A 23335-nucleotide genomic window follows, 5' to 3' on the forward strand; every position below is an offset into this window, starting at 1 on the left:
TTTGGCGCTCTTTCGCGCTCCCGGTTTGCTTTGCGCCGTCTTCTTTTGTTCTTTTTTCGTCGTCTGCTTTTATTGATAGGCGCCGGGGAGGTTACACGTGCTGCTTGTTTTCGTTTGACATTTTGACCGATTTCCCGCGTCGATCTTGATATTTGTTCTGTGGGTGCATGTCCTTGATCGACGTGGTTGCACAGTGTAACCGGTATCGGAAATCGGTTTTGTTTGTCGACTGAGGTAATACAAAGAAGTCGGCTGTTGGGTTAGGTTTTCTGGTATTCGTGTTTGTAGTCTCCATTTCAACTGCTTTTATTATTTCAGGATCAACTATGGCAAGGACCAAACAAACTAGAAGGAAGAGGAAGCCCCTTTGTCCTCCAGCCAATGTCCCTCCAGTGAAGAGGAATGGAGCTCCCAAGAAAACTCAGAAACTCTTGAAAACTGCTTCACCAAATTGTACTTCAACTCATTCCTGGGCTGTTAAGGACATGGAAGTGATGGAAGTGGACAAGTTGATCTTTCCCCTCGAGCCTTATATGTCTCAACAGCACAAGAAAATAAGAGAAATTTGGATGAATGGTGAGAAATATGACGATAATGTCTTCAATGTGGATTCGGCACCATTCAAGCACTGTGTTGTTAAGAAAATGTTGAGATATAACTCACATCTCGATGACGTTTGCAAAGAACTTCTTAAACTGCCTTATAACCTGATGTTAAATGACTTGTATTCATGCCAGCAGTCTTGTGTAGCAGAGGCAAATAATTCTCATCCTGCTATTAATGCTATTGTAAAGTTAATCAAAGGACCATTACGAGCATTTGTTCAGAGAGTTACTGGAAAAAAGTTTTCTGACAAGATGACTATAACAGCATCACAATATAAATATACTGACAGGCTGCTTTGTCATGATGACAATCTTCATGACCGTAGTGTGGCATTCATTTTCTACCTCTGTAAGGATTGGCATGAGAAGGATGGAGGTTCTCTTGATTTATTTGACTGTGATTCTGAGAATCAACCAAGAGATGTAGTTAAATCTATTTTCCCTGCATATGGGTCATTTGCCTTTTTTGAAGTGACTCACAATTCTTACCATCAAGTATCGGAGATTATCAATCCAAAATCTGTTCGCCTGTCAATCAATGGTTGGTATCATGGAGAGGCGTTGCCCGAACAAGTAGTGTGGCATGCCCCCTTGCCCAAAATGCTTACCCCTATCAATCCTCGAGATGTCTCTTTAGATAAGTTTGTCAATTCCACTTGGCTGGACCCTAAGACACACGCTCAAGTGAAACCTTCGTTTGAAAGAGAGTTGAGCATCAGCCTTCCAAATTTTTTAAAACCTGAAGTATTTGAAGAAGTATCAAACGCTCTGACCAATTTAAAAATCAAATGGGAAGCATGTGGACCTGCCAACCATAGAAGATATCATGTAGCAAAGCCTTCGAGCTTGCCAGTGGTTGTCTCTCAATTTCTCAAGCTTCTTCAGTCTAAACTTTGGTTTTGGTTTCTGTCAGAGTGTACTGTGGATATTGACCCAGACTCTAGGTCAACTCCAAAGTGTTGGTTTGAGGTGCAGCGGTGGCAGGCAGGAGACTACACTGTGCTGGTAGACGATGATCCACTTAACAACATGACTGGCATTGATGTCCATTTGTACTTCGGTGTCGAACATCAGAAACATGGGGGAGAAGTTTATTACCTAGGGCCTGATCGGGATGATGAGGGTAATCTGGAGGAAGCCTTCCACCTTGAGCCAGAAAATAATACTGCGACTATGGTAGCTCACATAGAAGGGATGGCAGTATTGACAAAGTACTTGGACCATCGAAACAAGCCCTTCTTTAAAATATGTGCTAGATATTCTCAGAGTTTAGATTAAACTGTTTAAGAATTTTTGTATGATGTCAGTGAATTTTGTGATAGTTTGAAAGATTAAAAGGATAATGAGGAGACATTAATATGAGTCATTATTTTACTTAGACCAGAAAACTGCAAAGAAAATAAAAAGAAAGAAAATGAATATTTGGTTGTATAACACATACTCTTAACAGAGGTTCACAAGCTAATGACAAAATGTTTGAAAAGTGAAAAACTCATAAAACCTACATTGTTGGCCAGTTTTGCACCTGATCATGTAACATATTATAAATAAAGCTAACACACAAATAAACACAAAATCTAGCAATTTTGTACCTTGAAGTAACATTTTTTTGGTAAAAGCATATGGCTTTAAATAATTTTGGTACAAATATTTGTTATTGTAAATAATCAATATACTAAAATGAGTTTTTGAAGACATTAAAGTAAGCACAATAAAACTCAGTCTAAGAGCTAAACACCAAAGCTTGTTACACAACTGCATCAATAAATAAATTTAATTAAAATCAACGTAATTTAAGATACTGGGATGAACTTCATAAGTGGTGCTTTTCAGTTGTGACGACAGAAAAGAAATGTACAAGCAAAATCTCTGAGAGAAGCCTTGACCAAATTCATAAATAACGGTGACTTTTGATGAGACCACCAAGAAATAAGTGCAGTGAGATGGTCTCAATAGCAGAACTATGACCGTGTCAATTTCTTTCCTGTTGTTGCATTTGCATTACTGTTTTGTGGGGCTGGCTATAATACAGAAACCACCAGTTCCTTAAACAAAAGACAATGGAATGCTTAGACACAAATATTTGAGTCATTTAGGAGCATAAAGCCCACTTTCCTTTGGTATCAACGTTTACAACCTAGAAATTACACCACACAAAGATGATTACAAATACTAATAAATAAGCAAGATCCTTCAAAAGCAGTCTTTCTCACATCTGTAGTCATGGATCAATAAAATTTAGGCCATTTTTCACAAATTTCCATGATAAAATGTGTATGGAAGAACTGGAGCTCGAGCACATGTTTGCATCTGATAATACCTACATCTGCCCAGAGATGATGGCCAAAAAGTGAACAAAGTCGTTTGGATAAATTTTGGAACATGACCTACAACAAGTGAGCTCCAAATCATCTCATAATATCAAAGTACATCACACACAACTATGGGAGTATTTCAAAATTGGGGGCAAAGAAAAACCAAGAGTCAAGAAAAAAACGTAATTTTCTGGGATATAGTCACACCTCCCAAATTGAATTGAAAAGAAATTACTACAAAAGGAATGTTGTAAGATGTGTAAGCTTAACATGTGTTGCAAAGAGACGCATCCAGTTCTATCCATTGTGTCATATGCAACACATGATTTTACGCATACGGACTGCATTTGACTGATCTTATCTCTAAATAGAAAGAATAAAACAAGTGAGCATAGCTGCGCCCATAATCAAGCAAACCACAATACGTATTGGTAATAATTAAGAACAAGAAATATATCAAAGTAACATAATAATCATTTTCCACACTAAGTTCATGAACCTGTGGTCAAATTGCAGCTGGTTTAAGTTTCTTAGAACAAAGAGGTCCAATTAAGCTTCAAAGTGATTTTAACTGTATGCAAATTCGCTCAGCACAGATCACAATAATAAAGTTGGATAAATGCAGAAACAGCGTCCACAACCTAAACCCAAAAATATTAAAGCAAGTTTGAGTGATCTGGCTCTGGCCACGCATCCGATTCATTCACATTACATTTGGGGTTGAATAAATCACCTCAATGCTTTCCCAAGTCCCTAGGGCACAGATCATAAAACCTTGGCAGACAGTTCAGAAGAAGACTCATTTTTCATAAGATTTCATAAGTTTCTTTTTTTTTAAATTTCATTATTGAAAGTTTTCTCATTTTCTTTCTCCATGCTCCAACAGCCAAAAGTCACTAGATCCAACAGAAGCCGCTTATCACTACGGCCCTACGTTCAATCCAGGTACTCCAATAATACTTAACAAACTTTAACAGTCTGAGACCCAGAGAAGATAGCTATATACAAGATCTGGGCTTTATTTTCACCCATAAGTCATCTTTGTGTCTTACACTAACAATGCTCTGAACATAAAGAGAAAAAAATGATAGACATCAACAGAGAAAGGCCCAGATCTGTCTACTGCATCAATGAGAGATGCCTTGTGATTTATGACGCTTCAAAGCGACAATAGGATTTGATTCAAAGCCAACCGGTGAAATAATGAGCTCTGGACCTCAGTAGATGGGAAGGCCAGTTCATTGTTCAATAATAAATCTAGGTCCATGGGTACAGCCTGCCCCTTAATAAGAAATAATGAATTCATTAGATGAGGAATGTTCAAAGTAATATTTGTTGGTTTTAATGATAGGACTGGAAAGTGAAACGAGTACATTCAACTTTTAAAAATCCGCTTACTGTATTAACTCTTACTTCTATAACAGCATGATTTTTTATCAAAAGTTTTCCTATATCATTCCTAATCTCAGATAATGTATGTACAGAGAGTTATACCCCTATTAGTTTACAATCATTTTAACATTAGATTAAGGTGAACAGCCAACTTTTGAATAGAAAATAAATCACCTGAAAATCTGTCATTATGGTCACTGCTGCTACCGCTACCAGACCTGTGTGGTCTGCATACAAAGTCCGGTACAAAACAAACCCTAGGCTTTGCCTAGGGTTGTAATACTTTCAAAATAGAACACTTTTTTATTTTCGTTTTACAGTCAAACCATCTAATTAAAAGAATATTTTGGCTCCATTAAATGGCATTCTAACGAAAACCATGTTTCATTGTATTTGTTTCTCTTTAAATAGTGCTACTGATATTTTAAAAACATTTGACTAGTTTCATAATTCTCTTATTGCTTCCATTATCAAGTCAAAGAAGACCACTCCTCTGTGCAATAATTATATCTAACAATAGAGCAGCGACTTAAGACACATTTTCTCAGAAAATAGGAAAGTTTAGTCACATTTCCTGCAGCTTAGGTGACTATTCTCCTTAAGCCTAAATATGATTCGCCCCAAGGGAACACGGCTGGCTCTCTCAAGAAGTATTCATCTAGTCATCCTGAGAGCCAAGGAGGATATTATTTGACACACTTATAACATTTGTGATATTGCACTTGATTGGTACAGCTTATGAGACCAGTACAGCACTGTACCTAACAGTAATAATACTACCATCTCACGTGTCCCCTCACCTCCCCTACCCCTCCCATCACTTATTAAAATACATTTCATTCATACCCTTGATATTCATTATGGTAATTTCACTCATCAGTCTGATTTCATGATATACCACTGCCATATCCCCTGGAGCAAATCAGTACAACCCACAGCACTGAGGCAGATTCTTGTGCCATACCAGAGCTACGTGACGTAAATAGGCCTAGTGCTTCAGTATGGTACAGTACAAATAGCATATAAGTACAATTAGTACTTACGGTGTGGGTGGAGCACATCCCTCCCACTGTGTGCTTTGGACGAGCAATCCTTTCAAGGAAGAAGTATCTATCGGGCACAAAACATAAATGTAGTCCCATTTGATAGATTAATTCAAATTTACTCTTAAGTTTTCTCATTACGGCTCATTAAAATCTTTTGCCCTAGGAATGCATTTGTTAAATTTGACATGCGGTCTTACAAAAATAAATTTCTTTCTGGAAGTCAACATATCTTGTTGGGCAGTATATTTGATAAAGTTACCTGATCATTTGCATAACTGTACTTTAGTATTATGCTGTGCAAATTCATTTTCCTTATAAAGTCAATACTGGAAGTCCCTTAAAAGAGAAATCATTCTTACGCAAAGTGTTTGGCGCATCAACACACCTCAGAAGACAACTAAGGTAATAAATATAATAATCATAGCATCATGATGCTGCAAAACACAGCGTAGTCACATTAAGTTGACACAGCCAGATGCCAAAGGTAGTGATGAAATGCAAACAATAACACAACACCAAGCTAAATGAACATGACAATATGTCAAGTTCCAATCTTTATAGCTACACAGATGCAACAATTGTTACAAATACAACTTTTGTATGTGTGTGTGGACTCAAGTTTCTCAGCCTACTGCACCATAACTCAAGATGGCATAGTAAATGCAACATCATTTAACAGACCACAAATAACACTAAAGTAAATGACTAGCAAAACATTCACATGAGTTCATAACAGCGCTACAATGCACGTAGTACAAAAGAAAGAAAGAATTGATCATAAAGTCACGTTATGGAACAGTAGGCTTAATAAATACACATTTATAGTGGTATATAAACAAATATACAGGTACAGTATATTATCCACACACACACACACACACACTCTCTCTCATAAACACGCACACATACACACACATCTTCTCATTCACACAATAATACATTGAACATACAAAGTAAAGCTATGATCTGCAATCTGTGTGAAAGACTCATAGTGAGCACACAAGATTGCACTTAAGTATGCAATGCACACATGGCCAATGCACCCACAAAAATAATCTGCACAAATGATGTGCACTAGAAAAAAGCTGCAGTGAAGTTTCACAGTCAAATGAAAACAAAACAATCCAAACAAAAAAAAAATCTAAGTTACTGCTGAGCACGGCAGCAAATAAATGTGCATACAAAACCAGTTAAAGTGAGTTTAAAGTATACAAAAGGCAAGAAAAACACACACAAAAGAAAAAACTTAAAAAACTTAAATGAGAAGTTTGACTTGCTGAATTTACAGCAATACGCATTTTGAAATACACAAAACTAAAATTCATGAATAGTGGATGCCATGGCAGGTGAGCAAGTTGACTTAAAATATTCTCACCATTGGATGAACAAAATTAGCTGGCAGACAACTGCCAAACAAAGCAATATCAAGGAATACAAATGAAGTTTAAATAAGAACTTGGTATGTCTGGCAATCTCTGCCAGCAGGGAAGGGAAAACAGGGATAGGGGAAAGGTAGTACATATTTTGCACTAGTCTGACTAGCTCAATTTCATTTTAACATCAGGACATTTTAACAGATGAAGATATAACAACTGAACGCTAAATTTGTCCCAAGACATTCACTTAAATAATGGAAGATTTCAACCTTTAAATATGGTAACAAACAGTGCTATTCACAATCATAGAAAATTCCCTCTCAACTTTGCGATTATCCTAAACCTTAAAATAATTGATGATTAAGTACAAGGATGAGGTTGAGACAAATTAAGCCTTCAGGTCATACTCCCAAGTTGACTAGCTCAAGTCACAGCAAAATAATTTATACACCCAGGCTTATCTTATGAGGTTTTACTCTTGTTGGTTTTAAATGAGACTTGCAGGACTCTATTACCAAGAGTGTAGCCATTTAGTGATTGGATAGCAACAACAGCTTCATCGTAGTTGGTCATGGTTACAAAACCAAAGCCCTTGCATTTGTTGGTCTGAAGATCACGAATCACCTTGACACTCTGAACTGCTCCAAAGGGGCCAAACAGCTGCCACAGGACATTCTCTTCCGTTTCAGGAGCCAGGTTGTAAACGAAGATGCACCAGCCAGATCCGCTCATACTGTTGCCGGGAAGCATGGATTGACCCAACAAGTCACCCGCGAGTGGAGAGTACCTGCTGGCAGGAGAGAGAGACATCACTAATCTGATGCAGAAAAAGGGCCACCATCACAACTATGGCTACTATAGTGACAATGGAGGATCTCCAAAGAAAGTCTTTCCTTTGAAAAGAGATTTAATTAACATTTGCACAGTGAACTAGTATAACTTGAGAAGCATGACTGAACATGTGGAGCTGACTGTCAAATGAAGGGCATTAGATCCTTTCGAAATAATAGGTTCATTATTGGTTGTGGGTTGCAGTGCTGTTGAGTTAAAAACTTTAGTGACTATGTAATAAAATGTGTGCATCTAGTACAACAGCATGCTGCAATCAAAATTAACTACTAAAACATATGAGGAGATCTTGCCAATATTTAGAGAGAGACGCATGATCATGCAATCAAATACTGTTTGTGTTTTCTTAGAACAGTAACATTAATTTTCAAACTATCATGGGAAAAATAAAGGAGTTACAATCATGCAAATGAGTTTGAAAAACACAAAAGAAAAGCAATACATAACTGGAGGCTAAAAAGAGACTCTTGATTTAAGGCTATTTGTTTTTTCAACAGAAGACTGATTATCCAATCATCTGCCAGGTAGATAAGGACATATCCACCAAACAAAGTCTTTAAATTTTATGTTTTCTGTGCATATGCTAAGGTTTCAAAATTTGAACAGTTATGTATGCCATACTACCCAAAGAAAGGAAGCTACAGGTCTAAAGCATGCACTTCAATAGAAAGAATATACTGACCTCTGGAGACCTTTGTTAATGGCTAGCATTGTCTTGCCAGTGCTAAAACAAAATACACAAACAAACATAAGAGAATAATCCCAGGAATACAAAGGCAAGCAAACTGATGCTGAGCGAGCACTGTTCACGCTTCAATCCAATTCAAACCAAGACAGCTCATGTCAGATCAAAGCTACCAGAATACCAGAGAGAAAAGAAAAGAACAAAGTAAAGAATTGCAACCTGGGAAAATGCTGCACATCAAATTTACGTCCCAGTCTTTATCACAATAAACCCCATTAATAAAAAATTTCTTTGATTGATTTGCAAAACTGGCCTGATAAATTTGTCTGTACTCTGTACCCCCTAATCCAGGAAAACACAGAACATTTCATTAATTGGGGTCAACCTGCTGCAAAACTCTGGGAGAAAGAATAAATGCTCTATTGGGTAATCAGTTGCTGTCATGAGAAACAAGGAATAAAATACAATTTGGGCACTTACAAACACTCCCTCTAGCTTTGATTTTTCCCTACAACTGTGAGGCTACACATGTACTTCCACCCTGGATTTAGATTCTACTAGAATGAGGCAAAGATAATGGCAAAGACAGAAAATAAGAAGATTTCAAATTACCACAGTCCACACTAAGTGGTGAGAAACAAAAATTATAGTTTTCTACAGAACTAATTCTGCAAACAAAGCCTGTTTCAAATCACCTTGGAATGTTGGCGGCAATATAAGTCTCTCCACTTCCTAGGCCTGAGCTATCAACATAAGAGTCAACAGATGGCCAGACGTTTAGACAAATTTCCAAGATTAAGAGAAGAATTTTAAATAAGGGAGTTTCAGGTGAGGGAACATAAAATGAAAAGTGAACCGAGGAAGGTTTCAAAATAGGGAATAACAAGAAAATAAAATGGATGTATTGGAAACTCATTGCAGAGAGACTAGGTGGAAGGAAAGATGAAACAGGCTTTAGATGTGTGTAGTTGTTTGAGCATCATCTGTATGAGCAACAGCTGGGATTAAAGGTGTCAGATACTTTGATACTTTATTTTATTCATTCGCAGACAGTTTCATAAGAAGTTGTAATACTCATTAAACTAAGTGGTTTTAAAATATAACTAAATGAGATCTAAATAACTGATGCATCATTACAAAACTCTGTAAGGAGCAAAATCAATACTTCATGCAGGCAAATACAGAGGTACGTATAAAAACAAACAAATGTGCTTTTAAATTGTTACAAAACGAAGTTTTATCATTTGCAACTATAGGCTTATTAATTAAGTATATGATTTATGACAATTGATTTAACAACAACAATGGACTGTTGGAAGCACTACATAAAAAAACCATGCTAAGATTTCTAGTAAAACTTGGATTATGAGCCACACAAATGATCCTGGAATTGCTCCACTAAGGAATGTAAGAGAAATCATGCCCCAATTTTGCTATGAAAGGGAAAGCAAATATGTGCATCTACATTCGCCTAGTTTCTAATGTAGTGCTCCAAGTTCCAACTGAAACAGAGAATACTGAGTTCCCACAATTTTTGCCTTGCCTTTCCATTCTACGCTATGTTTGGAATTGTGTGAATGCTTATGTGGGTGGGATTCGATGTGTGGACCTACAATGTATATACTCACCTATCTCTTGTGTCTGGCCACAGGGGCAGTCCGTATGGGCTGCTTGTTGGAAAGGCAGGGCAATAAGCAATATAGCACAACATAACAGACAAGAAATACCAAAATTTGCAACCTAGAAAGTCTAAAGTTACATGCTATATGGTTTAATGTGTGTTCAAAACTGTGTAATTTCTCTTTCTGGCATTATTTATAACTGGCAAAAGCAGCAATGAAGAGCAAGCATTAAATATAGAGCTTTGACATTACAGCCACAATCAAACCATACAGCATGTAGTGTTAAAAACCCAAACTAGCTGCACACCATCCCCTAACAGAAAATGTTTCAATTTGGAAATAGAATGATAATGCAAACCTACAGATACTTGGCAAGGATATGTTTCTCAATTAGTATCAAAATGGCAAAAGAATTTTGGTTTGACAATTCAGTTTAAATATTTCAAAATCGTACATAATGCAGATCAATAACGAGCAGGAAATAAAGCCACTCATATAGAAAGGGAGAACTTCTACGACGAGGCAAAATGTTGAGTTCTAAACTAGTAATATGCAGAGAAAGTGATAATAAAACAGTGAAGATACAGAAGTAAAAGCAGTGATTTAACCAGCACCAAATGTGGTTCCATGTCTCTCTAATGAAATAAAAACAAATTTTTGAGAAAGAAAACAGACAACAAATTGTGTATGTAATTGAAGAAATTGGGACTAGATATTTTTGGGTTCGAAATAGGTTATCAACTGATAAATGCTAAGTAATAAAGGAATCTCATAGTATTGTGGACATGAACAAAGCTACTTGAAAGAAACTGTAGTAAAATCTCTCTTCATTCTCAGATTTCCTGTTAGCTATGAGGGTACAGAGCAAAGTTTGTGCCAAAATAAGCACATGGGATGGGGTGCACAGAGGGCCTTCCCTGAGCTAAAGCAAATATCACATATTGTAAGATAAAAATTTATACACACTCTCACACTCTCACTTACACACACTCGCGCGCGCGCACACTCACACACACAGCACTCAAAAGATAAAAGGAACACGGAAGAATACAAGCAGCTTCCAAGAAGACATTTTGTTAACCATGATTACTCATTTTGTTTGTTTGTCTTTTTTCCAACAAATCCAAAAAGACATACATTAATGATTTCAAAAAAAGAAACTGCCAAAAGGCACTTACACAAACTGCTACAACCAATGTGCAGCATGCACTATGCTCAGAGATTAACACTCGAAACAGTGAAATCTAGTCAGATTTGGCATAATTATACAATTATTATGAAATTAACTATAGTAACAAATCGTACGCCAAACTTGCACACTTGATGGAGGAAAAAGGCATCTCGTACAGTTATGTTAGTATGTGATATAGCTACTTCAGTTACGAAGCAAGATAGATGCAAAGCACAAAGAAATGACCACAACCAAACTTAACAACAAGGATCATAAATAGTGTCATTTGAACAGCAGCTTGATATTCTCACAACTAAAAATCATCAAAATCCTAACAGGTGTACTGACAGTGGTACCTCAATCAGCTGTAATTTCAGCTAAGATGGTCAAGGTAACTTGGTAGCATACAACTTGGTAGCACCAAAGAACCTCATCTATGTCTGATTCTAGTAAAAAATTAAAACCCCAGAAGAAGTAAAATCAATCGAAAAGTACCAAGGGACACCACTTCCAGTTAGGTTATAGTTTTGGGTTCTCATGAAGGAACAGATCTCTCCACACAACTACCAAAACAGGGTATACCCAAATTAACTTTTCACAAGACGTTAGTATGGGGCAGGGTAAAAGGAGGGATTCATGGTGCAGCGAACTGGATAGGAAAGAATGGGGTGAGTGGGTGATGACAAAGGAATGTACCTGAAGCGGCCTGTGGGGTGATGCATTGGTCCACCGAAGCGCCGAGCAGCCTGAGGAGCCAGGTAAGCAGCCAGTGGTGGCATAGCTTTATTATTGTTGCTAGGATTGTTGGCGAACTTGACGGTGATGGGTTCTGTTGATCCCTTCGGCACTGTCCCATTTAACTCTTGAATGGCGCGCTCAGCTTCCATACGTTGATCAAATCGAATGAATCCCACACCTTTAGAAAGACCTGGAAAAGAAGGTCTCATGAGTACAGCTCACACTAGAAACCGTGCATAAACCCTTCACAGCAATAAAGTGACACTTTTACTTCAACATCTACCAAACACACTGCCACTTTGATGATATAAACATGCAGAGGGGCAACTAACAAATCGCTGACAATCCAGCAGGAGATGAGAAAATGAAAGTGAAAAATATGAACAGGGGTATGGTATAAGTGATGCAGACAAAGGAAATCCACACAGATATCCCAAAACACGACCATATCACATTGCAACAGTGGTAATTGTGTAAAATCAAGACTAAATTTTGATTAGAAAATGAAACTGAAAAATAAAACCAACAAAACATAAGCAACACAAAATAAAGGTGCTGCACAGTTTAAAATTGAAGTAATTATTCAATGGCAGTCATAATATAAAGCATGGTCATTAAAATAGCATAATTTTTAAAAATTATGTACAATGTCCACCCCTTTGGATTCCATAGCAATTTTGAGTTTCAGCATTAGTGGATGTCATAAGGGGCACAAGACAACTCCCAACGAAAAAGGAGGGGATAGTATGGATAGGAAGCAAAACAAAGTGCACTCACAAACAATAAATACTTTTTGATTAAAATGCCCCGAGGTTAGTACTTCAGTGAAAAAGCCACACACCCAGATGCACACACCCACACACAAATCAATAGTTTAAAAAATTGTCTCATGATCAAATGAACTCTTCAAAATAGAAAGAAAAATAAGCTGCATTTCAAACTGTATATTGTGCGAGAGTCATGGAAAATAATATGAAGCAGGTTTTGTGTTCGATCAGCAAAATGTGTGAAGGATGTATATTCCAATCAATTGCTAACCAGATTTGTACCAGATTTGAACTTGGATTCACATGAAAGGAAAAATATCTGAGGGGGAAAAATCCCTGAAGTTTCTACCGGTAATTCTATTTCTTGGATTACCAAGACAGAGGGGCAATGTGGCAGTTGAGGCAAACCACGGCCAAGATAAGCACACCGTGCACTACACACACTAGGGACGAACAGTATCATCAAGCCATACGTAAAACAAAACATTTAACTCACGTACATGGAACACTGTCCGATCCGCTCACAAACTGGCGTACTATGAAAGAAACAAGAAAAAACCCAAAATGAACAAGTCGAACCAACTCATACCAAAAGAAGACTGTGTTTGAGAATGGTGTGATTCTTCAATGATTGGATGGCAACAAAAACTTGCTTGGGCTATGTCAGATGTTAAGTTTATATTTGAACTAAAGAAATAAAATGATAACTAAACCCATCTGATAAACAAATTCACCACCGAAAAGTGAAATGGCATGTGCTTTAGGATACAGTGTAAATTAACCATAACTTCTCGGTCTTGAAGCACCAAACTGCACAGCCTAAGGTGATTCAAAACAAGCTCCCAAGACATAACCAATGTTATATAAAAACATCATCTTGCATGCTCAATTAATTGCTGTTTCAAATTTTCTATGTTAGTTTACTATTGAACTACATTTCACCCAAAAGAAGTGAAATCTACTGATAGTTTAAAATCCAAGATTGTTAGAATAAATATGAAATTAGACTATGTCAAAAACACAACACTTAAGAATGAATGAGTGAATGAATGGATGGATGGATGAAGATGAGATACATAAAGTGACATGTCATGCCTCAAGCAATTTAGTGTGAACGATTCACAATGTGCGTATGGGCACATACTGGCCATCACAAATACTTGAAGATTTTTTTTTCATACAAATTAGAACCACAGGTTGGCAAATAGTAACAGGAAATTAAGGTACTGATAGAAGTAGAACACTGATACCCTTACCTGACATATTGTCACAGAGGATTCTAGATGTGATTATTCTGCCATAGGGACTGAACAGGTTTTCCAAGTCCTGTTGAGTCATACTCTTTGGAAGACCACTCACATATAAATTAGCTCCCTTAATTGCTTCACTGCTCGGTCTTGCAAAGGAAACCTAATAAAATAATGTAAAAATTACCTGACAATTCAAAACAATATGGAGGCTGCATCACACCACAAACTACTGACCTTAATAGTTTTATTTTGTAACCTGAGGCCATTCAGCGTGTTGATTGCCTTCTCCGCATCCTCCGGTCTGTGATAGTTTACAAACCCATAACCCAGACTTTGTCCTGTGTATGTAAGATCACAAAAACAATTCAATTTTGCACCATTAAAAGTAAAACGGTAAATAACTCCATTTTTAAGCAACATCATAAATTGATTCGAGTCGACACCAGATGCAAGACATGCAAGATTGGTGCCAAACTCTAGTTAAACCTACCAGTGACTTTATCTCTGATGAGTTTACAGCTCTCTACTTCACCAATAGATGAAAATAGAGACCGTATTTCTTCTTGTGTCATAGTCTGTGGAAGGTAGTTGACTATCAAATTGGTCTTGCTCTCCTCGTTGGAATTCGCGGAGGAGTTGTGGGACGAGTTGGTGTGCATTGTCCCGTTGTGCTGCGGCATCGTGTCCATTCCATTTTGCATCATTGTAAATTTTTTTTCAAACCTGCAGACAAATAAAAGACAAAAACAACAAATTAATTACTCGTACATTTTTTTTTTTACCAAAACTGCGAGTCCGCGTTGCTTCAAACTTTCGTCATCTGTTCCCCGGGTTACAGGGCTTTCCCTCTCCCCTCCTCCACGCCCTTCGCGTCATCCGTAATGCACTTCTCGGCCTGACAGTGGCCTGGCGAGGCATCAGGCAAGGAGGGGCGGGGCGGGGCGAGGCGGGGCATGGAAACCGAAATAACACAGTGCCTACTGGCTGCGACCCAGCTCACCCCGACCGCCAATTCTCCCCGCCCCCCAGGGCCGGGGGTCGGCCAGCCTCTAGGCCAGCCGGGCGGGCCGGGCTGTCAGCGAGCATCATAGCCATCGCCTCGCCGAGACGGCCGAGACTCGACCCCGGATTCTAGCGGAGTGCACCCAGAATCCACCACGCTGACGCCAGCAGTGCTGTCGTCACTGTCCTTCGCACTCATGGGACGCCCCGCAGGGGTGCGAGAGAGACAGAGCGACCAGGCGCTGTTCGGCATACTGAGGGCGCCGGTGTGGTCCGGGGTCAGGGTCTAGGACGGAGTCAATGAAGCCGGGTATCGAACAAATAACAACGCCCGCTGCGTCCACGCGACGGGACTACGGGGAGGCGCAGGGCGGGCGGGGTTGGACTCAGGGCTGGGCGGCTGGGCCGCGGGGGAAGGGCTGGGAAGGGAAGGGCCTCCCGGAGATGAAGGGAGCGGATCAGTGACGCCGAGGGGACGCCAATCTGGCACCGCTGCCGGCGCTGCCTCCGCCACTCCGACGGCACGGCGAAGGGCGACGCCGGGCGACGCCACCGACCGCTCTACCGAAGCCTACGCGTCCTGAGCGCCAGCGCCGCCCGCGCCGCCGCCATTCAATCGTACGAGAGGGTTGCGTCCGAGGACGTCGCCGCCACTCGATCACACGCGGGGCTGCGTGAGGGCGAGGGTGGAGCGGGCGAAGCCACCGCCATTCAATCATACGGAAAGGCCGCGTGTGAGAGCGCCGCCGGCGCGAGCTGCGCGAGCCGGCCGGCTGGGCGTGGCGGCAAAGCAGACCGTCCGGCGCGGACAGCGCGGACGGCTCGGACGCAGCCGCCATGGCCGCGCGGGGCGACTATCGATTAGCCGCGCAGCGACCGCCCTTAATGACGCGGTACGCGGCTACGCGGTGCGCGCCAGGCAGGCCCGCGACGACACACACGGTAGGCAGGAGGCCACGCCCCGGCCGGCCCGGCTTCTAGCTTACCCCACAGCCACCGGCGCCACCGCCTCCAACCAAAATAGCGGCGCGCTCCAGGCATGCAAGTTTGGGGAAGTCTAAAATTAGAGGCCCGGCCCCACAAGGACGCCCACACCGGCGGAGGCTCAGCCGGGCCCCCTAGGGGGCTCGTCCCGCGCCCTTTCGGGGCCCAGGGCGTCCTAGAGGGCCGGGCGAGCCCCGGCCCCGGCCCGCGAACCGGGCAAGCCGGCCGGCCGCTGGCTGCACCCGGCACACTGCCCTGGGTACCCTAGGTCGGGGAGGGGCAGGGCAGGGGCCCTGTGCGGGGGCCGCGGGGGTCGGGTCCGCGAGCCGTGCCACCCGATTTATTCATAACACGTGGAGGCCCAGAGCGCCGCGGCGACGCCCTGCAACTGTGCGGCCGACGCGACGCCAGCGCGCACCGACAGACAGAGACGCACCGAGAGGGGAGGCAGCGGTCGCGGCGCCGCCACTGCCGCCGCCGTGCCCTGTGACCTTTCACCCGCCCACATCCCGGGGCTGGCTGCCTCGACTCGCTCGGTCCACAGCACAGACCGGCCAGCACATCCGGGCGGCGACGGAGGCAGCATCGACCGCCCGGGCCTTCCAGAAGTTCCAGGAGCCACTGCGCGCCGTGCGCCCAGACCGGCAGGGAAGTCCCATCGGGATGCTCCTCCACTCGCTCCGCTCCGCGAGCGCCAAGTCGGACGTCTTGGCCGACCGCGGGACGGGCAGCCTGCAAGGGCGGAGGCACGCCGCACGCGCCGTACGCGGCACAGTGGGCCAGAAGACCGGTTGAGCGGCCAAAATTCGAGACGCGTTTTGAGCTCCAGAGTCGCTAAATGGGACTCGAACCGACCGTGTGACCCCACCAATGGATAGCTCTCCGAACGAGGATAATCCATTGGTGGGGTCACACGGTCGGTTGGTGTCCCATTCAGCGACTCTGGGGCTCAAAACGCGTCTCGAATTTTGGCCGCTCCACCGGTCTTCTGGCCCACTGTGCGCGCTGCACCGAGGCGGCGAGGAGGTTGTGACCAACAGGTCGGACCGACGCAGTCAGACGGCCCACGCCTCCGCGGCCTCGGCCACCTCGCCACTCCGCATGCACGCAGGTTCGCGCACGCCCCTACGCTACGCGACGCTACGCCCCACCGTCTCGGCGCCTTGCCGGGCGTCGCCGGGCGTCGCCAGCCTCGTCGGGGGTGCAGCCAGGCGCAGCAGGCTGGTGGGGACGCATTGCGTGCAGCCCGCCAGGCCAGCCAGCCACGCTGTCAATGGGGTTGGCGCGGCGGCGGCAGCGGCAGCGCGGGGAGGGACGCCGGCCGACGGCAGCAGCGCCCCCGGAGCAGTGGGCCAGAAGACCGGTGGAGGCGGCCAAAACTCTAGACGCGTTTAGAGCTCCAGGGTCGCTAAACAGGCCTCGAAACGAACGTGTGACCCCACCAGAGGATTCCTCGTTCGGAGAGCAATCCATTGGTGGGGTCACACGTTCGGTTTGAGTGCCATTTAGCGACTCTGGAGCTCAAAACGCGTCGAGAGTTTTGGCCGCCTCCGCCGGCTTCTGGCCCACTGTGCGGAGTGTTCCCGGCGCACCGACCGAGCAAGCACCGGTAGCCAGTGAAGGCCAGTATCGAGCCGGCCGGACTCAGCGAGTAGCACCGCCATGTTGGCCATGGCGGCGTCGTCGTCCAGCTCGCCGGCCGGCCGGCCAGCACGGGGATGAGCGAGATCCCTTCCACCACCTGACAACTACACTGGGCACAGCCCAGCACCCGGACAAGGCGGAACCTGTGGCGTGGGCGGATTCTGAGAAATTAGCGAGTCGACACGAGCCCCGGCCGGACGAGACCGCGGCGCTGCGACGCCACGCCATGCGCGCTCCCCTTTCCAACCCCGGCAGCCTGGCGGGCTGGCGGGGCGGCGGCCGCGGCGAAGGGAAGGCACCGGGGGTAGAGACTAGCGACCCGGGGGAGGGAGGGAGGGATGACGGGGCGGCGCGGGACGGCAACACTGGAGAGGGAGAGGGAAGTAGTTCAATAGTCTGGACGGGGAGTCTGCGGCCGTAGCGCGCTGCGCTGCGCCAATGTGGCAACGCCATGCTACGCCAGGCAACGCCCGGGAAGGAAGATCGATCCAACAAAAGCCGGCAAGGCTCCACCACGCTCTCTCACTCACTCCGCGAATCGCACGCCAAACCACCACATGGGCGTCGCGACGCCGCGGCGCGGCCAGCCCGGCCCGCGCGCCCTTTAAAACGGACTAACAACACTTGGACGCCTGCCTGCCTGCCTGCCTGCCCGGCGTTAGCCCGGCGCCCCCGAGCCCCCGCCGTGCGCGCCACTTGTTGGATCATCGTTGCCGTCTTAAAACTCCAAGGCGTCAAACGCGGGGGCGTTTGCCTCCGTCGCCGACCTGGGGACAGCCAGCATGCGGGGTGCGTGCCCCGAACCCCGAGGCCGCCGTCGAACCCCGGAGGCCCTGCCGTGGCCGTAAAGGTCCGCGGGGTCAACTGCCGATGAGCCGACCGCAGGCCATGGCTGGCATGGCATGGCGCCGCCCCCGGCCGCCCCCGCGGCCCCGCGCAACACACGGACGACCTTTCCAAGAGCCGCGCCGCCACAAACCCAGCCATTAAAATTGCAGGCCGTCATCGCCGGGCCGGCAGGGCCTGGCAAGGCCCCGCCAGGGAAGGCCTAGCAGCGCCCCACGCACCGCGCCGCGCCGGCCGGCCAGGGAAGGCCTAGCCCAAAACAACAGCAGCAGCCCCTCGGCGGAGTCACTGGAGTTCGACGGGCACGGCCTGCGCCGCCACGCCGAGTCCATCTGCCTGACTGTCGGGGGTTTTTATTGGCCCGACAAGCCGTCGCCGCCGCGCCGTCGCGTCGCCGAAATCCGCTCCGCTCGCCCTTCAATTTTTCATTCGGCTGCAGGCTGTTCCCGAGAGTCGCCGTCTCCCTCGCACCTCTACGGGACGACCCCGAGCGCGAGGGAGACAGAACGAGTCTCGGAATCAGTCGGCGGGCGGGGCGGCTGCGGCGGTCCTCGCGTCTGGCTCCGCTCGCTCCGCTCCCCTCGAGTCTGGCCTCCGCGACAAGGGGAGGCGCCCTTCCTTGAGGCGACGACCCCGACGACGAGGAGTCGGCGGCCCCGCCCCGCCCCGCCCCGCCCCGCCCCGCCCCGCCACAGCGTCGCGCTTCACAGGTGACCCGACGCACACAAAGAGCCAGACAGACAAACAGACGGAAGCGCCCTGCTCAAACGGCTCCAGGAGGGGCGCCTCCCTCTATTGTTGCGCGCAGGGCTGCGCAGGGCGCGCCGAGCCCGCCGTGGCCCCACGTGGGGCTGGCTGGGGCTCGGGGGCCTAGGGTGGGGCCCGTGCAGACAGCCTGCCGCCGCTCCAGCCCGCTCCAGCCACGCACCCCTGCGCGACCCTGCCACGCCCCTGTCGCAGCCTGCGAGCAGCCAGGCAGCCAGCCAGGCAGCCCACCCTTACAATCCAGCCTCGCCAGTCAGTCACCTCGCTACCCTCCCCTTACAGCATCCGACGGGACCGCTGGGCACCTCCGGGCCTACGAGCCGAGGCTTGCCCAGGCTGCCCAGGCTGGGCTCGGCCTCCCCGGTCAATGGCCAACTCCCGCCCCCCACTACCACTACCACCACCACCACGCCCACTGCCCCCGCAGCCCCGACGTGCAGTAGCAACCATCTGCCCCACATTACACATCAAGGTGAATTTCCTAGCAGCCTTCAACACCCTTCACTACTTGGCCCTAATTCACTGATTCGTCGACAACAATTATCATCCGGAATGGTGAGCCAATGCAGCTCCAAAGCGACCTGAGGTACTGAGCAAGGGGGTAGCTGTGGTCCTGGCTCAAGGGTACTAAGTCATGCAGGAATACCTATCGACATGGCATCACTGTGATAAGGCTCACAAGCTTACAGCAGATACGTTTAAAAAATTTACAGGCAAATCAAGCGTTATATCCCACTCGACAGGAATAAAACAATAAACAACGCAAGCTCTGAGCTAATACCGAAGTACAATTCATGTTTAAATTGCACAAAAGACAAAACGTTCGGAAACAAAACAGCATTTGCCGCATTCAATGGCAGCCTTCATTCAAACTTCATAACCTAAGAAATTTAGTGAAACTAATTCATCCTTAAACAAAAGCCACAAAATAAACAATGAATCTATGGTGAATACAAGTAATTTACTAAATGCACAGAACAGTCACTTAATAACTTCAGCCATGTGGTTGACAGAACCTAAATCTAGACTATTCTCATTCTACTCAACCCCACAGGGCCAACCCTCAAGAGCGGGGAACACAGCTTCAGCACTGCTACATACTCAGTTTTGCACAGATGATCTTAATCTAAAGACTCACATCTCTTGCCGGTAAAAGTTGAATCGGTCAAAACTACTGTTAACGCCCAAAAGGGGCGAAAATGCTCACAGCCACAAAGGCGAGTGCGGTGACGGTGACACTTGGAAAACCGGTAAGGGTTAAGGGTAAAGGGGTGAAAGACGGAACTGATGCAACATGACGAAAGCGCAAGGACCTAAAACCTAACCTACAATATCGAAGCAAATACTTTTCGGGGCGAAAGTTACCGATTTCCGATGTCTCAGGACTTAAGTCCCGCCGGAAAACGGCAACGCTTTCAAACACACAACGAGCAAGCAGGAGCAGTGGCGGTGCAGGGAGGTTGGCAGTCCTGCGGCTTGTCTACGAGCGGCGCATTCAAATGGCCAGGCCGAACCGCCCCGCGTCGCTCCAAGTCCCACGTCCTCAAACGGTCAAGCCAAAGGGGAGATTCTAACCAGAGTATCCATCCACGCTCAGGATTCCGGCACCGACTGGTACATCCTTGGTACGAAAGTCCTCAAAACGCATCCACAGGAAAGGAAAACAAAAACAAAATAAAACAGAAAAAAAATCCACGTACCAGACGGTTTGTCTTGAGGAAACGAAAAAAAGCTACAAAACGAAGACGGAACGAGTAACGCCCGGGAGAACAGAAAATAAAAATAATAAAAAATAAAAGCCGACCCGAAGCGCACCGAACTGGGAGCGTGCCGAGCTACAACTAAACCCTCGCAACGCACCGCCCAGCCAGCGAGCCAGCCAGCTCGGTGGCCCGGTGCCGTCCCGGTCCTGTGGGAAGGAGAGCGGGGTGGGGGGAGGGGGGTGGAGGGGTTGCACGGCGCGGGGGAGGGAGCGGCCAGGGGAGCGGCCACCCCACCCTCCGTCTCGCCCGGCCCGGCAGGCCCGGCCCGTGCGGCCAGCGTTCTAGCGGCCCGTCCTCCCGGCGGTACGCGGAACGCGGCATCGCGCTTCGCTTTCGTCGTTTTCGTCGCTCTGTCTCTCTCGCACCTACACGGGACGCCCCATGAGTGCGAGAGAGACAGAGCGACGAAAGCGACTCTCGGTCTGCAGCACCGCCAGCTCCCCGCGCGTCATCTTTTCGCACCTTCCATCTATTTTCATCAATAGCGCACTCGCCACTCAATCACGGTCGGGCTCGCTTTGTCGGGGTGCGAGCGGGACCGGCTTCGCCGCGGAGCACGAGAAGTGCGTGGCGGCTGCAGGTGTCTCCGGCGCCGCCATGGCCGCCGCCGGCGGGGTGGAAGGCCTCCGCTCCAGCGCTGTCCAGCACCGCGACGGCCCACGGTGGGCCAGAAGATCGGCGGAGGTGGCAAAAACTCTAGACGCGTTTTGAGCTCCAGAGTCGCTAGATGGGACTCGAACCGAACGTGTGACCCCACCAATGGATTGCTCTCCGAACGAGGAATCCATTGGTGGGGTCACACGCTCTGTTTGAGTCCAGTTCAGTGACTCTGGAGCTCAAAACGCGTCTAGAGTTTTGACCGCCTCCACCGGTCTTCTGGCCCACTGTGCGGCCGACTGCCCGGCGGGCCGACGGGCCGCACGCGGAGCGCCGCTCACCGGCCCGTCACGCGTCACGCCGGGGGCGCTTTTATACAGGCCTAATCTCTCATCTCCATCGCGGCATTTCCACTGCCCCACCCCCGCCAACCACTACTTCTAGCACGCGCGCACCCACCCCGCCCTTGCCCGCCGTGCCCCCTCCCCCGCGGCCGCGCACTGCTCCTGGGAGGGTGCCAGCCTGACCGCCACGCCACGCCGCTAGGTGGCGCGCACGCACGCACGGCGCACGCACCGCGCACGCAAACGTGCCGCGTGTGTGCCGGTCCCTTTACAAAAAAAAATGCCTAGCACGCCCGCATCCTTTTGCTCATTCTCAACCCGCGACCCCAAAGCACAGCACAAAGACGCACTTGATGCTGCTGCCATTTGAACAGGTGTTTGCCATCCCGCACACACGCACTCACACACACACATTCGCTACCACTACTACACATGCACCGACGGGGTGACATGCTCTCTCACGTTACGCTGCCACGCCACTGGCCAACCTCCAGCTGCCTGGATTCGGCGAGACGACTAGATAAACATCAAAAGCGAGTCGCAGCTCCATGCGCCAGCTACATCAACTACTGCACCTCGCGGCCACCCTTTCCGCGGGGTGTCTTCCCTTCCTGGAGGCCCTGGTCGAGGCCCCGGTCTAGCTAGAAAGGTAAACGCGACTAGCTACACAGACCGCGCGCCCGCACGTCCCTCGGCGTCCACCGGCCTCCACCAGGGAGGACGCCGACGGCCTCGGACCCGGGGCAGGGACCTCGGCGCTGGGCCTCGGACACCGCGGCCGAGGCCGGTGGAGCACTGCAGCGGCGCGGCGGCCCGTCGTCGCCGTCCTCGGAGAAGGCTAGCACACTCACTCTGTGCCAAGGTGGAGGCCACCGGCGCCACCGGCACGGCCTCGGCTGCCTCGGCACAGGCGCACCCGTCGACGAGGTCGCCGCGGTGGAGGCAGAGGCCGCGGACACCGCGGATCGCCATTTTGGAGCCGCAGGCGCGGCACCACCTCGCGGCCCTCGGGGCGGGGTGAATGACATGTGTTTGCTTGCAGCGCTTGTAGATGTAGATGTGAGGGTGGAGTAGGGGAACGGGGGGCCGGAGGGGCCGCCCATGTTGTAGCTGTTGTAGATGTTGAGCAAGTTGGTCATGTTGATGTTGTTTTATTCCAAAACGTCGCGCACTTTTCATTTCGTCATCGCGCGACCGAGTCCTGCACTGATTTTACACTGCACTGAGCACTGTGACCGGTGAGGGGACGGGGGCACAACCAAGCAAACCAAGCAAAACAAGACACATCCAAAGCAACACAGACGAACAAAAGGAGACAGACAAACTCAAAGAGCTAAAAGGCAAAATCAAAAAACAGGAAAAAATCACCTACCGATCCGATAAATGTGGTGGTATACCGTCAGGAAAACGGAGAACGGAACTAGATATCGAAATAAACACGAACTGATCAAAAATTGAAGGGAAAACAACAAACAAAAAACTGCGACAAACTCCCTACAAACAGAACACAAGGTCCAGTCGTACCGTGCAGAAACTAAATGACTGGCAGAGCCGCGGCCCTACCCGTGCCGTGC

The 23335-nt window shown here is 47.3% G+C and overlaps 2 protein-coding genes across 31 annotated transcripts in view; one reads left to right on the forward strand and one right to left on the reverse strand.

The window, feature by feature from the left end:
• LOC117651654 (prolyl 3-hydroxylase OGFOD1) lies at window positions 1–1962 on the forward strand. The gene is made up of 2 exons (XM_034395853.1): window positions 1–234; window positions 319–1962. Exon 2 carries the CDS (start codon window positions 327–329, stop codon window positions 1881–1883), a length of 1557 nt encoding a protein of 518 aa, XP_034251744.1. The 5' UTR covers window positions 1–234; window positions 319–326; the 3' UTR covers window positions 1884–1962.
• Window positions 1963–23335, reverse strand: part of LOC117651658 (ELAV-like protein 1) — a 26805-nt gene continuing 5432 nt past the window's right edge. For 2 of the 30 annotated variants that reach the window (XM_034395857.1, XM_034395858.1), the window contains exons 3-10: window positions 14307–14539; window positions 14051–14160; window positions 13823–13976; window positions 13067–13102; window positions 11758–11989; window positions 9897–9938; window positions 8266–8307; window positions 1963–7524 (exon numbers count right to left, since the gene is read on the reverse strand). In XM_034395857.1, the coding sequence (XP_034251748.1) occupies window positions 7197–7524; window positions 8266–8307; window positions 9897–9938; window positions 11758–11989; window positions 13067–13102; window positions 13823–13976; window positions 14051–14160; window positions 14307–14539 (1177 nt within the window). In that variant the 3' untranslated portion in view covers window positions 1963–7196. The other 28 variants (XM_034395869.1, XM_034395873.1, XM_034395870.1 and 25 more) reach the window with 28 other exon arrangements.

Source organism: Thrips palmi, unplaced genomic scaffold (assembly GCF_012932325.1).
Source record: "Thrips palmi isolate BJ-2018 unplaced genomic scaffold, TpBJ-2018v1 HiC_scaffold_6, whole genome shotgun sequence".
In the NCBI taxonomy this organism is placed as follows: domain Eukaryota; kingdom Metazoa; phylum Arthropoda; class Insecta; order Thysanoptera; family Thripidae; genus Thrips; species Thrips palmi.